At 50.3% G+C, this 14,137-nt stretch overlaps 1 protein-coding gene across 3 annotated transcripts in view; it reads right to left on the reverse strand.

The window, feature by feature from the left end:
* Positions 1–5,294: 5,294 nt before the first annotated feature.
* The window catches only part of Stard8 (StAR related lipid transfer domain containing 8), a 64,810-nt gene continuing 55,967 nt past the window's right edge, over positions 5,295–14,137 (reverse strand). For all 3 annotated transcript variants that reach the window (XM_046440259.2, XM_046440252.1, XM_046440266.1), the window contains exons 5-14: positions 12,702–14,095; positions 11,903–12,076; positions 10,671–10,830; positions 9,973–10,171; positions 9,378–9,588; positions 8,998–9,112; positions 8,535–8,759; positions 7,241–7,458; positions 6,966–7,142; positions 5,295–6,769 (exon numbers count right to left, since the gene is read on the reverse strand). In XM_046440259.2, the coding sequence (XP_046296215.2) occupies positions 6,652–6,769; positions 6,966–7,142; positions 7,241–7,458; positions 8,535–8,759; positions 8,998–9,112; positions 9,378–9,588; positions 9,973–10,171; positions 10,671–10,830; positions 11,903–12,076; positions 12,702–14,095 (2,991 nt within the window). In that variant the 3' untranslated portion in view covers positions 5,295–6,651. The remainder of the gene's footprint in view (positions 6,770–6,965; positions 7,143–7,240; positions 7,459–8,534; positions 8,760–8,997; positions 9,113–9,377; positions 9,589–9,972; positions 10,172–10,670; positions 10,831–11,902; positions 12,077–12,701; positions 14,096–14,137) is intronic.

Here is a 14,137-nt window from a genome sequence, read left to right on the forward strand (position 1 = left end):
GCTCTGGGGGATCTGGGAGCCAAGAGGGTAGGGAGGGTCTTGGATGTTGTCTTAGATTGTTTCAGTTGCTAAAAAAATACTAGAAACTGTGCAATGTATAAAGAATCGAGGTTTATCTGGCTTATGGTTCTGGAGGCTGGAACTCTAAGAGTGTGGCACCACCAGTACTATATTTTCGATCTGGAATGCTCTCCAAAGGCCCATGTGCTAAAGGCTTGGTTGCCAGCCTGTGGTGTTATTGGGAGGGAGTGGAACATTTAGGAGATGGAGCCTACTGGAAGGAAGTTAGGTCACTGGGAGTGTGTCCTTGAAGGAGATTTTGGAATTCTGGCCCCTCCCCTCTCTCTTTTTGCTTCTTAGAGGTCAAGAGATGAACAGACCTCCATCACATGTACCCACCATCATGTGCTGTGTCACCTTAGGCCCAAAGTGACAGGGCCAATTGACCATGGATTGATATTTGAGCCAAAATATGTCTTTATTTTTATTTTCTCAGGTATTTTGCCATAGCAACAGAAAGCTAACATAGCCAGCGTCTGCTCTACATCTGGTGAGGGCCTATTTCCTATATTATAACATGGCAGAGGGCATTTCATGGTGAGATAGATCAAGCTTACTACTTCCAGTCTCTTTTCCTCTTTTTTTTTTTAATTTTGTGGTGCTGGGGATTGAACCCAGGGCCTTGTGCATGTGAGGCAAGCACTCTACCAGCTAAGCTATATCCTCAGCCCCCTCTTCTTATTTTTTTAATCACTGAGCCACATCTTCAGTTCTTTTTATTTTTTATTTAGAGACAGGGTCTCACTAAGTTGCTTAGGGCCTTGCTAAGTTGCTGAGGCTGGCCTTGAACTTGTAATATTCCTGTCTCAGCCTTCAGAGCCACTGAGATTACAGGTGTGTGTCCCTGCACCCAAGTTCATCTTATAAAGCCCCTAATTCTATCAAGGGAGTCCCACCTTCTCAACCTCATCAAATCCCAACTACCTCCCAAAGGCCCACCTTCAAATACCATTAATATATGAATTTGGGGGTTAGTTCAACACAAGAACTTTGGGGGGACTCATTTAAACCATAACAGACACTAAGCAGAAATAATGTACATATGCACGCACCCAAAGAGGGGTGTCACACCCCCAAGTCCTGCTTTCATTCTGACACCCACTCTTCTGCCCCCAAACCTGCCTTCTCTCCTTTTCCCCCAAACATGGGACCTGATCACATTTCCTGGAAGCTGGATCCAGAAGGCCAGGGCCTGGATTAGCAAGTTTTAGATTCAGAGAAGCCAATTCACTTGCAGCTGTGTTCTCATGCCTCACATTGAGTATGTTGGAAAGGCACAGAGCTTTTCTCCATGTTGTGGGCCTGTGTGAACTGTTCCAGACAGACTTGAGCCATCACCCCCTGCCCAGGTACTATCACTATGATAGTCTTCTTTTTTTAAATTTGTTCTTTTTAGTTGTACATGGCAGTAGAGTGTATTTTGACATATCACACATACATGGAGTATAACTTCTCATTCTTGTAGCAGTACATGATATGGAGTTACACTGGTCATGTGTTCATATATGAATATAGGAGAGTTATGTCCGATTCATTCCACTGTCTTTCCTGTTCCCATCCTCCCTCCCTTCTCTTCCTTCCCCTTTATCTAATCCAATGAATTTCTGTTCTTCCTTCCCCCTTTTTGTGTGTTAGCATCCACGTATATGATAGTCTTGTTCACATCTGACCCTCCAAGGCCTGCCATGTTGTGTCTTCATATGGTTCCGGTCTTCTTGTTCTTCACCTTTAGCAAATGTCACCCTATCCTATAATTGCCCTATTAAAAGAACAACCACTACTGCCCACCCAACACTCCTTATTCTCCTTTCCTGCTTTATTTTCCCTACATGTTTATTACCTTCAAACACACACACACACACACACACACATTATTGAATCCATAATTGTCACATGGGAAAGGGCACACTTGGATCTCAACATACATAGGTTCCATCACAGCACTGTTTCTTGCTGCCTCATGACCTTGAGCTACTATCTTCCCTTGCCTGTTCTGACATATATTCACTTGTGCAATTGGGAGATGAACTAGACAGTAAATCTCTACCTGGAAAGAAGTTCTCCCATCCCTAGGAATGAGCTGGATGAGGGAAGGGGGTAGAAGTTCAAGGGTTCTGTGATGGAGGGGGCAAGAGCTTGAGAGCTAAGGGGACAAGAGAAAGGACAGGATCTGGGGGACCATGTGAAGTAAAAAGGAATAGACACTAGGGCACACTGAGAAGAGTTGGAGGCAGGGGTAGAGGCTGGGGTTGCATCCAGGCAGCTTCTTGTTGCCTGTGGCCACATTCCCACACAGAGCAGCAGCGCCCTCGTGTGGACTCTACTAAAGCTTGGCTCTTAGCACTGCCACTTTCCCTTTGCCCATAGTCCCAGCTTTCAATCTTTCTTTAGCCCAAATAGTTACTTTAGTGCTTCCACCACTGTGCACAGCTGAAAGCCCCACACAGACAACATCCTTCTAGAACCTGCTTCTTCACATCCTTGTCTGGATTATTGCCTGTATCACCTATGTGGGCAAATATTCCATAGTGTGTATGCACTCCTGCTTTGTGCCTACATGCCATAGCCATTAGGTTTCTGTGCTGTGAGTGTGGGGAAGTACTGGGCAGCCCCTTATTCTGCACAGGACCTGGGTCCAAGATGGATGGCATGTCTGACCATGACTCTGGGGGAGGGTTACATCATTTTGTAAATGTGGTTCTAGAATAGGAGTATTAGGTGCAAATCAGGGGCTATTCATGCTTGTGTGTTTGGCCTGTTATATTCTAGCTTAAATTATTTTGTAATGAATCATTTCAAATTAAAATCTGCAGATTTTATATAAATGTTTGGACTTCCAGATCCCCTGGAAAAAGCAGAAGTAGTTATCTGGATCTGGGTCTATATTCCTATTTGTCTATAATGGATGGGAAGGGAATACCTTCTACCCAATTTATATGGGACATGCACTCTGTAATTCCTATGGCCTTTACTCAGCATGCTTTGCTTATCTGTACTAACTGCCTGGCTACATATGAATTACAATTTGAAACTCTTATAGTTTTCCAGGAAAGGAATGGGAAGCCTTATTTATTTGGTTTTTTGGGGGTACTGGGGATTGAACTCAGAGCACTTGACCACTGAGCCACACCCCCAGCTCTATTTTGTATTTTACTTAGAGACAGAATCTCAATGAGTTGCTTAGTGCCTGGCTTTTGCTGAGGCTGGTTTGAACTCTTGATCTCCTGCCTCAGCTTCCTGAGCCTCTGGGATTACAGGTGTGTGCCATTGCACCCAGCTGGGAAGCCTTATTAAAATTAAACAGTCACCAATGAAATAGAGGAGGATCTTGGAAGGAGATTCTCTGGAAAGACTAAGGAGTGATACAGGAAGTACCCTTTCTGACCTTCTCTCCTGCAGAACTTCCTTCCTGAGCTCACTTCTGCCCACACCTAGCAGTGGGCTCTGTTATATGTAACAAAGGAAGATGTGTAGAATTATTAATAAGACAATGGCATCAAGGTGACCTACCACTTCATGAGGACTTGGTAAGTAGTTGAATACTCGTAACCTCCTCATAAGGTGGTATTATCTTCATTTTAAAGATGAGGAAATTGAAGTTCAGTGAGGGTAAGTAAGACACATGGCTAGAAAGGGGTAATGACTTTGAGCCTTTGGGCCCCTGGCCTGGAGGTACTGTGTGTGGGACTGAGGGCAATTTCAAACACATGATTTGAATTCAGTTGAGTGGAGTTTGCATAATTATCATCAAAATCCTCAAGATCAGTGGATTTTGAAGTATAGTGCCTGGATGGTTTAGATATAAAGTGTCCCCCAAGGGTCCATGTCCCCCAAGGGTTCATTGAGAACCAAAGGATTGGTCCTTAATGCAGCAATGTCCAGAGGTGGGGATTTTATAAAAGGATTGGATCATGAAGACTTTGACCTCATCGGTGAAACTGATGTGTTCCTAGCTAAATGAGCTCTTGGGGTAGGCCCAGTTGAAGGAAGTACATCATTGGGAGCATATCTTTGAAGGATATGTCTCATCCCCAGTCCTTTCTCACCACCCTATCTCCTTCTCTCTCTTCTTCTCAGCTCTGCCAGGAAGTGAGCACTACATGATGTTCTGTCTTGCCTTAGGCCTGTAGCTATGGAGCAAAATAAACCATGAAGTGAAACCATTAGCCAAAATAAATCTTTTCTCTTTTAAGTTGTTTTTCTCAGGTAATCTTGTCACAGAAACACAAAGCTGATGCCAGAAACAATGGCATTAGCATCACCTATAAACCTGTCAGAAATGCAAATTCTCAGGCTCCATGCCAGGCTCATGAAATCAGAAATCTTGGATGTAGAACCCAGCAATCCATGTTGTAATAGGCTCTCGGGGTGATGTTGATGTTCATGAAAGTTTGAGACCCACTGGAGGAGTTATGGACACACACCTTGGCAGACTGTGTAGCTAGCCTGGCCACCTGGGTAACTAGCTATGTAACTACCTGAGATGATAATATAATGTCTCAGAGGTAGTAAGAAGTGGTGCCAAGTGGTGCCAAGTTCAACTCCAGGAAGCCTATACAACCATGTACTGTATAATGCTTCAGTCATCGATGGACTGGATATAGGAAGGCGGTACCATAAGATAGCCCCTAGTGATGTCATAGCTCTCTTAGTTGGTGTAAGTGCACTCTATGACATTTGTACAACAAAATCACCTAACAATACATTTCTCAGAATGTAACCTCATGGCTAAGTGATATGCATGGCTTATGGCTAGAACAGAGACCCCAAGCCTCTTGTGGCCATTTCCACTTCAACCTTTGTATGGGTGGTGTGTAGGAGAGGGAGGAAGGAAGGAGTTTACCCAGGCTCATCTCTTCCTAGGGCCACTGTTAAGGATACCCAGCATTGGTGTTAAACAATTGCTCTCCCCAGAATGTTTGCCTGTTGACAGCAGCTTTCCCTGACAAGGGTGCTACCCACATGGCATCTGGGAATGCCAGCCAGGTCACAAGATGGGGTGTGCAGTGTCTGCCCATGCTTTGGCTTTTTCAAGTTTTGTTCCCCCATTACCTCCTCAGGACAAGAACTGAGGCCCTCCTCATTGCTCCCACAGCCTCACCCAAGTCCTAAAATCAATGAGCTGGGGCTTGCGAGGTGGTGAGGTAAATGCTCACTCCTGACCTGTGAACTTGAGTGCAACCCATGCCCAGTTCCTAACCAGTTGTCTCAGCAAAGACAGCACAGAGCCAGAGTTCATCTCTAGTAATGCTTTATTGTTCTGCCAAGGGATTCTTCTGTACCCTGCTCTCCACCTCTCCCCTCCCATAGGAACTGTCCTGCCCTGAGACCTTCCAGACCCTTGCTCCCACTTAGAGATTATAACCCATTTAGGAGAAACTATATATATATATATGCATGTATATATGTGTGTGCATATATATGTATATATGTATCTATATGTACACATACAAATACACATATATATTCTGACTGTACAGTATTTATAGGTACAAATAAAATAAGCTCAAAAATTACAATGGTGGCTGGGACCCATCCCACTCCAATTTATTTAGCAGAAAGAAAAATAAAGCACCAGTGGGTCTTTGAATGGCAATTGGATCTCCATGTGAGCAAAGCTGGCCAGTGAGTAGGACTGATGAGGTTTGGATAAAGCCCCAGCTGGTTAAAATGGGCCTTTCCATCTCACTGGCCCAAGAAAGGGCTATTATGTTAGCCCACTACCATAAGCAAAAGTGATGGGGACATAGATACTTGTCTTTCTGCCACTAAGTACTTTGACTTGGCCTGTGTGGTGGGAGTGAACTTGTTTACTCTGCAGACATGGCAGTGCACAGTCAAAGGGTACCCGGGACCCCAGGAAGTGGCAGATAAAATGTGGAGCCCAAGCCAAGGGAGATTGGTTCATTGGTCTCTTGAGACTTGAGAAAGGAAGGTTGTTCACCTTCATGTCTCAAGCTATCCCAAATCGTCATGTCACCTACTAGGGGCCTGTCAGTGCCCACTCTAAATCAGCCTCATAAAAATTGGCATCGTATTTACATAAATCAAACAACTTATGGTGGTTGGGGCTGTCCCATGCTCTTCCCCTCTGCCTATATGTTCTAGTTCCATTTCTGGAATGGCCAGTTTAGGGCCAATGTTGACCCCAAAGGCAGGACCAGAACCTCCTGTCCAACCTCAAAAGGATCCTAGCACCAAACAGGATGGCTTGGTCTCTCAGTCTGGCAGAGAGCTGGGACCATAAGTGCTCTTGACCTCTTTCTCCCTTCAGGTAGGGGACTGTTGTGGCTTACTGGGCAGGTGATGGACAGCAGCAGTCTTCCTGCTACTAACATGATTGTCTTCTCTTGGGAGAGCAGAATGCAGTGCTGGGCATGAAGATAGAGTGGAGGGGGACACCTAAACCCTCCCCACCCCACCCTGGCCTGTGCATGCAGAGGCACTTTAGGAAGTAAGGCAGCAGGGCAGCCAGAGCCACCTGGGCCTAACTCTGCTGCTGGCTGCAGCCTGGGCGAGGGGGGGGGGGTCTGTTCTTATTCCCTTTCACTTCCTTGGTGACAGGGGGCCTGGGCCATGCTGGCCTAAGCCTCACAACTTTGTCTCAGGGCCAGCTGCCTGCAGCGTGGGGAAGGAATCCCGGATCTTTGCCACTTCCATAGCACAGAGGTGCCCAAAGACTTTGTTGTACCAGTCAGGAGAACGGCCCCTAGAAAGGCAGAAGAAACCAGGCATGAGCTTTCACCAAGGGGAAGGAATAAAGGACCTGACCCCCACCCAGATCATCCCCACCTGGGGACCTGATCTCCATCCTGGAATCAATTGCATGAGACATAAAGTAAGCTCAGAGGCAAGGGAGGAGGTCAGGGCCACAGGGCTGAGGCAGGGCATCCCAGGCCTGGTACCTGAGGTCAGCACGGCAGATGTGAGTGAGGCGCGAGCGTCCCAGGCCACAAGGTTCCATGAGGTACTGGGAGGTGAGCATGAGAGCCCGCACCCCTGACTCCGGCACAGGTTGTTCAGGATCCAGGGACTGGGAGACAAGCAGGCAGCCCCCACGAGGCAGGTCAGAGCGCCACATTCTGTGGGGACAGAACACCCATTCAGATTCCTGGTGCTGGCTCCCACCCCACCTCTTGGGTCCCCCAAGCACAGCAGGATGGCAGCTAGAGCCCCTTACCGGAGCACCACGAAGTCACGGCAAGGATGGGGTGCCATGCTGTCGGTGACGTAGTGGTACAGCTCCACCCCTGGCATCAAGGCTTCCAGCACCTGGGCTCGAAGTAGGTCCTCATCCCAAAGGGCCCGCTCCCGTAGGACACGATGTAGCACTACAGCTGGAGGGGCTGCCACCTCTGTGGACGCCTTCCACATACGCAACGGGTGCCCGTCTGGTGCCTGCAAACCATGGTGGCAGGGATAGGGCCAGCTGTCAGGGACAGAGAACTCCTTCTCCATCCTGCAAGCCATGCCTCCAGCCGCAGGGCCCAGGGTTTCCCTTGCTCCAGCCCCTGACAAAGGAAGGCTGCAGTTCACCCCGGCTAACCCTAGCTGGGCCCAGGCAGGCTGGCCCATGCTCTGTCTTCCCTGTCTTTTCTGGATTCCTACTTCTCAGCCTTCTCAAGAACACAAAGAGATGACATGTCACACATTACCAGAGGTTTATTGGGCCTTATTATGACTGGGAATAGTGCTTGGAATTTTTAAAAGTGAGCAAGAAGAGAAGGTAGTGATCTTCCTCAAGGGACTCTTCATCTGGCATGGGAAGTAAAATATGTGCGCCAGGGCAAAAGCAGTCATTAACACAGCCTTTTATATGTACCAGGAACTGTGCAAGGTCCCTCCATCCCCAATTCCACAAGGAAGGCTTCATCATGACAATTTTATATATGGGAAACTTCAAGCTTGCCATCTTACACAGAAACAGCAGCCAAGAAAGAGTGCGGCCCAATGCTGGGAGGGGCATGGAAAAAATTAGCTCCACTCTGGGGCATGACAGAAGGCTCTGGATGAAGGAGGGGACTTAGAGAATGTCACATGTCCCAGCACAGGTTGTTCAAGATCCAGGGACTGGGAGACAAGTGGGCAACCCCCTAAGAATGTCACTTAGATAGCATTAGCAATGGCATGCTTGGGAGCAGGCTAGTCAAGTCAGAAAGCTGCCCTAAGCAGACACACAAAGGTGGAAGTGCAAGTTCAACTTGGTTGTGGACAGGGAGTATTTGTGCCTGGAATGGGGCTTCTGGTAAAGAATTCTGGAAGGTGGTCCCTGAGAGAGACCCCTGGGTTTTACTTGGTTTTTGATTCCTTAAGGTACTTGCTTAGCTGGCTGACATCCTCTAAGTATCAGGACCAAGCCCAGTGAGGCTGGCATAGCAGCTCCCCATGATTCCTTCCTTTAGGTTCCTCAGCCCTCTTGCCTACACAATGCCAGCTTCCAGCCCCATGGCAACTATGGGGAGCGTGGTGCCTACCTTCCTGCAAGCCAGTTCTGTGCGCTGGGGTCCTGGCACGCTCACCCAGCCCTTGAAGCGCTCAGCAGCATCCCGCAGCAGCTCCTGCACACTCTCCTCCATGTAGAGGCTCAGGCTCACTCCTGCGGCCTGAGCTCGACGGAGCTCAGCCAGGGCTGGGCCGGGAGGGCTAAGCTCAGCTGCACTGTAGGAGCCACACAGTTGCACCACCATGTCCTGGGGCACCTGAGAGGGCACAAACACACAGGGATGGGGGCCATGGGGAGCAGGAGATCCCATGAGGTCTGTCAGGTTTGTGTTCAGGGCAGTGGTGAGGCAGTGAGGTTAAGCAGAATCCTAGTTAGGGAGCTACTGGAAATATCTGTGACAGGTTGTGCACTATCCCTGACTTGGGGTGCAAAGGTCAGGCCTGAATGGTTCTCAAAAGTCTGGTAAGTAGACACCATGACCTGCGCTTACTCACTTGGAAAAGTTTCTTGCAGTCACTGATCATGTGTGATAGGCCCTGGGTGGCAGCCATATTTTCACTCAGGTCCCTAGGACCTGGCCGACCAACCAGGCTGCGTTTGCTCTTGATCCTGGAGGGAGGGGGAGAGAGGAGAGGATGGTACCAAGGAACAAGACAAGATGGCTGACAGGCTGGCTTCCAGCTCCCAGGAAAGGCCCTGTTTTTTTTGGAAAGGCCCTGTTCCACAGTGGCTAACCAGTCCTGGGCCCTGAGAAGTCACACTGTCCCCTTGTGGTAAGGCCAGAAAACAGCAATGTGAGCCATCAAAGGCCAAGAGTCCAGTGTGACCAAAAACCCTCCCAGCCTGGCCCTGCCATGCCCTTGCCCTGTTTCACCTGGGTGAGGGGCTATCCTTTTTGGAGACGTTGAGGTGGAAGATGGAGGGTGCCAGGCACACTGCCAGGTTGCCAGCTGTCATCTGATTTTCCTCGGCCGAGGCAATGTCACTTAGGAAGTAAAGCAGTGTCTGTAGCACTTCTCGGTTCTCATCGGGGAGCAGCAAGGTGGCAGCTTGTGCTGCTGCCAACCACTGATCCTTGGGGAGGACTGTAAGGAAGGAAGAACAGAAGGGCCTTCCTTACCTCCCCAGAGGCACTGGCAGCAAGCCTTCTGCTTCTAGGAATACACAAAAGTTCCCAGGGGAGCCACTGAGATGGAAGGAAAGACAGGCTTTAGGATGTCTCTGGGGGCTATATCTAGTTCTGCTCCCAATGTGCAGTGTGACCTTAGGTAAGTCTGTTCCTGTCTTCATGGCCTCAGTCTACCCTTTTATATAATGGGTTTGGGGGAACAGAATGTGGTGTCTCTCCAAGTGCTTTTCCAACTCCAGAGAGTAAATAAGCTCATGGATCTGGCCACCAGATTTCTCTGCCCCAAGTCAGGAATAGTTAGAATGGGGCAATTATTTGGGTTGAGGTAGAAGTGACTCACGCTGATAGATCTGCAGGAAAGTGGTGGTGAGCTTGCTGGTGAAGATGGGCTCAGGCAGATCCCGGAAATATTGCTTCAGGAGGTCAGCGACATCATAAGCAGACTGGCCCTCATAGCAGACATTGTCAGGGGAGCTCTCATTCATTTGGCGCAGGTTCTGGATCCTGGACTTGACCCCAGACTTGCGGAAGATGCCCACCTGGCCCATGCAGAAGAAGGAGGAAAGGAGGGCAATGTATAGGGAAGGAGGGAAACTGTGAGCCAGTCCTGGTCTGGGTGTCAGGAGCACAGATTACCCTAGAGAATTTGAAGCCTAGGAGGCTTCCATCTGGGCAGGGGAGGAGATAAATGGCAAGACCAGAGAGAAGGCTTTTTACAGCCTGGGGACTGAATAGAAAGATGGGCTTCAGGGATAAGAGTAGGGAAAAGGAACCTCAGGCTAAGGCAGTTCCTAGCAAATGGGGACTAGTGAACCTTGGGCAGAAAGAGGCTGCCACAGAGCTGGGCAGAGGGCTTCAAACTAAGGAGGGGAAGGGAGCTTTGGCTCCATTCTTGCTGAGGAGAGTACAGGTCTCTGGTAGGCCAGTCCAGCCCAGGGGGAAGGTCAGAGCAGTTCCCTCCCCGTCTCCTGAGCCTTGGGGGCCTCTACCAGCTCCACTCCCACTACCAACTCTCTGCAGGTTCCCCAGACGGCTCACCTGGTCCAGGCACTGGCTGCGCAAATAGCGCATAGCTTGCTGAATACTTTGTGGCAGGGGCTGGCCTGTGCGCTGAACATGGATAAGGGGTGGTACCCCAAATACATGCTGTCCCTTATAGTCTGGCGTCTTATTCCTTTTCATGAACTTGGGCATTGACCTGTTTAGAGGAGTGACAAGTGATCATGGAGTAGGAGCACAGTTTAGAGACTGTCCAGTCTCAGAAGCTTCAGTAATGCCTGAGGAAGGTAAGAAGTATACCATATCCCCAGGAGCAACGCTCACTGAGTGCCTGTTTTGGGCCCAGCCTGAGGGAGTCACACAGGGACACTGGGGGCTCTCAGTCCAGTGAAGGTGATAACTGTGTCAATAGGCAGTGACAATTCATGTGTCCAGTAGTAGGCCAAGTAGTAGGGCAAGAACTTAGGGAAAGACTCACAAGGGAGGGAAACTGTACCTAGCAGGTCAGGGAAGGCTTTAGAAAGGAGTTGGTAATACAGCGGGCTCTGGAAGGACAGAAAGGAATTGTCCCAGAGAAATGATGAAAAGATATTCCAGGTGGAGAGAACAGCATCAACAAAAGCAAAGGTTGGGTGGGGGGGGTGCATGGCACATTTAGAGAAGGACAATTAATTGGGTTGTGGTGGTGCATGCCTTTAATCCCCGAGACCCAGGAAGTTGAGGCAGGAGGCTTGCAAGTTCAAAGCCAGCCTCAGCAACTTGGCAAGGCTGTAAACAAGTTAGCGAGACCTGTTACTAAATAAAATAGAAAAAAAGGGCTGGGGATGTGGTTCAGTGGTTAACCACCCTTGGTTCCATCCCTGGTGCCGAGAGAGAGGGGGGGGGGAGGAGGGCAACTAGTCCCATTGGCCTTTACAATGGCATTCCTTGACACTGGCAGGGTACAGAGCCAATCACATGGGGCAGGACCAGAACATGGAAGAATCACCATGGAAAGGAATTGGACAACACAGAGCCACAGGGGGTGTTTAATTCTCTAAAACATGACAACCAAATAGGAATGGAGAAATTGGAATGGAGAAAGGACAGCTGTAGAATCCAGGGTCCCCCATCCCACATCCATCTTCACATGGCCCCTCCAGCCTCCTAGCACAGCACACCACTCCCCAGGCCTGTGGGCTTTGCCTGCCTATACCCACCTCTGGGTTGCCTCCCCAGGGGGCTAGACATGAGCCAGCGGCTCCCCTCCCCATGGCTTGGGAGCCACTTACCAGACCCAGCCTTGTTTGTGGGGCACAGTGTACTTCTCCATGAAGGCGGTGAGCCGCAACAGTGAGCCCTTGTGCAGGAGGTTGATCTGGCCGGCAAACTGCCTATTGATCTCCAGCGACTCCGAGTTGAGGCTGGGCCGGTGGGAATTCTGGAAGCTGTGCCAACGGAGCTTCCTGGTGGGGGTAAAGGGGGCAGAGAAGGTTGGAGAAGCAGTTGGCTAATCCTTAGAAAAGGCTGTGTTCTTCTGGTCCTTTTTTTTTTTCCTCCACAGAGAAAAGATAAGACAGAGATGAGACCATATTCAGCACTGTTGCTGGACCCCAGGGTGAACAAAGCTCACTTTGGCTACCAGGTCTGCCCAGGGGCCAAGGAGCTCTCAGGGAGGCTAGCACTGTGCTCAGGCCCATGCAGTGCCAAAAAGCAGTGCCAGCCTCTACCCATTGCAGTCCTCTCAAGGAGCTTCTCCAAGAAACCCTCAGTAGCAGAGCTGAGGATCACAGAACATCTCCTCTAACACCCTCACTGCACAGATAAAGAAACCGATACCCAAAGAGAAGCTACCATTTATTTCCTCAAGGTCACAACAGGGGCAGACCCTGAATCTAACAGTCTGAACTCCTAAGTCTTGTACTCTTTCTATTTTCCAGGACTAGCTCTCTGGAGGTGATCTCCCAACCTGCAAGAACTTGCTCCTGGGTCTCATGACTAAGAAATTAGAGACTGGGTAGAGGGAGAGAGAGAGACCGGGGGGGGGGGGGGTCAGGGATCCCCACCCACAACCCTACCCCAAATTCCTACCTGCAGGGTCTGGTAAGTGAGGCCCCAACGCCTGAATCACGCCGTTCACGGGGCACTGGTGCCTGGAGTCCCACCAGAGACCCTGCAGCCTCCGTCTCATTCGTGGAGTTCCCACTACTATCAAGTTCAGTGGAAGAGGCCCCAGTGTCAGAAATGGAGTGTCCTTCTACAGACAGACTGGAAGCAGAGGTGGGTTCCCCACCTGAGTTCACCTCTTGCTCACTGTCCTGGACCCAGGCTGGGGCCTCAGCTTCTACCTGTGCCAATGATTCGACCTCATCTGGGGCCTGAGCTGGTCCTACTGGCTGGACTTTGGCCTGGATCCAGGAGAGGGACTCTCCAAGGGTTGGAGTTTCTGCCTGGGCCATAGTCTCAGCCTGTCCTTTGACTTCAGCTGTGGCTATTTCTACTGATGAAGTAGCCTCCTCCTCTTCTTCCTCCTCCTCTTCCTCTTCCTTATCTCCAGGCTCCAGTTCTGGGTACATGGCCTGGGACCAGAGCTCAACCCGTTGCTGCAGCCCCCACACATGCTGGAGGATGTCATCCAGGTGGGCATAGCTGCCCCCACCTTCCTCCTCATCTTCAGGCTCAGCCCTAGCCAGTATAGGCTCAGCTGGGTACAGCTCAGGCATGTTGTCATAGGTGCTGGCATGGCTGCCTGTTGAGCCACAGGAACCCCGGCGGCCTTCATAGCCCCAGCGCCTAGCTGGCTGCCAGTCTGCCAGGCGGTGTCCATCCTCTGGACACAGGCTCTCAATGGACAGAGAGCGAGGGAATGTGCCTGGTTTATGGTCCCCAGGCACATGCACCAGGTAGTTACCCCGGTGTACCTGCTGAGGATGCCGGTACGTGGCCACAGGCCAAACCTCTCGAGTCCCACCATTACTGCCACTACCTGAGGTGGATGCCCAGTTCTTGGCCCTATAAAATCCAGCTGAGAGGAAGCCACGGCAACTGCGGAAAGATGAGGCTTTGGGGGCCCTCTCTGAAGTGGTGGGGCTATGCTCAGGCCCTGTTTGCCGGCTGTCACCCTTTTCCTTCCGCCTCAGAGACTCAAGGTACTTGAGAAAGCTTCGGGAACGTTGTTTCTTGCTTTTCTCCTGGGGAACCTTCTGGCCCTGGGTGGGGCTGAGGAGGGTCAGGTCATTAGTGCTAGGGACATGGTCTACCAAAGGCAGGTGCACTGGCTCGGGTGGCAGGCTCACAGTGATGGCTGGCAGGGAGGTGGCGCTAAGTTCAGTGAGGACACTCTCACAGCTTGAGGTCACTGGAAGGCTAGGGCTCGGTGGAGCCAGTAGGTCAGAGGAACCCACGCGTGACCACCGCTTGCTTTCTGGCTGAAAGGCCCAATGAGTGCTGATGGTGCACTGCTCTTCCTCTTCTGAGTCTTCATTCTGGGGAGGGTACCACAGGGAGGGGTCAGCAAGGTCTAGCCA

This window comes from Marmota monax, unplaced genomic scaffold (genome assembly GCF_021218885.2).
Source record: "Marmota monax isolate L192 unplaced genomic scaffold, Marmota_monax_Labrador192_F-V1.1 WCK01_AAM20220418_F8-fsc00134, whole genome shotgun sequence".
Classification (NCBI taxonomy): Eukaryota; Metazoa; Chordata; class Mammalia; order Rodentia; family Sciuridae; genus Marmota; species Marmota monax.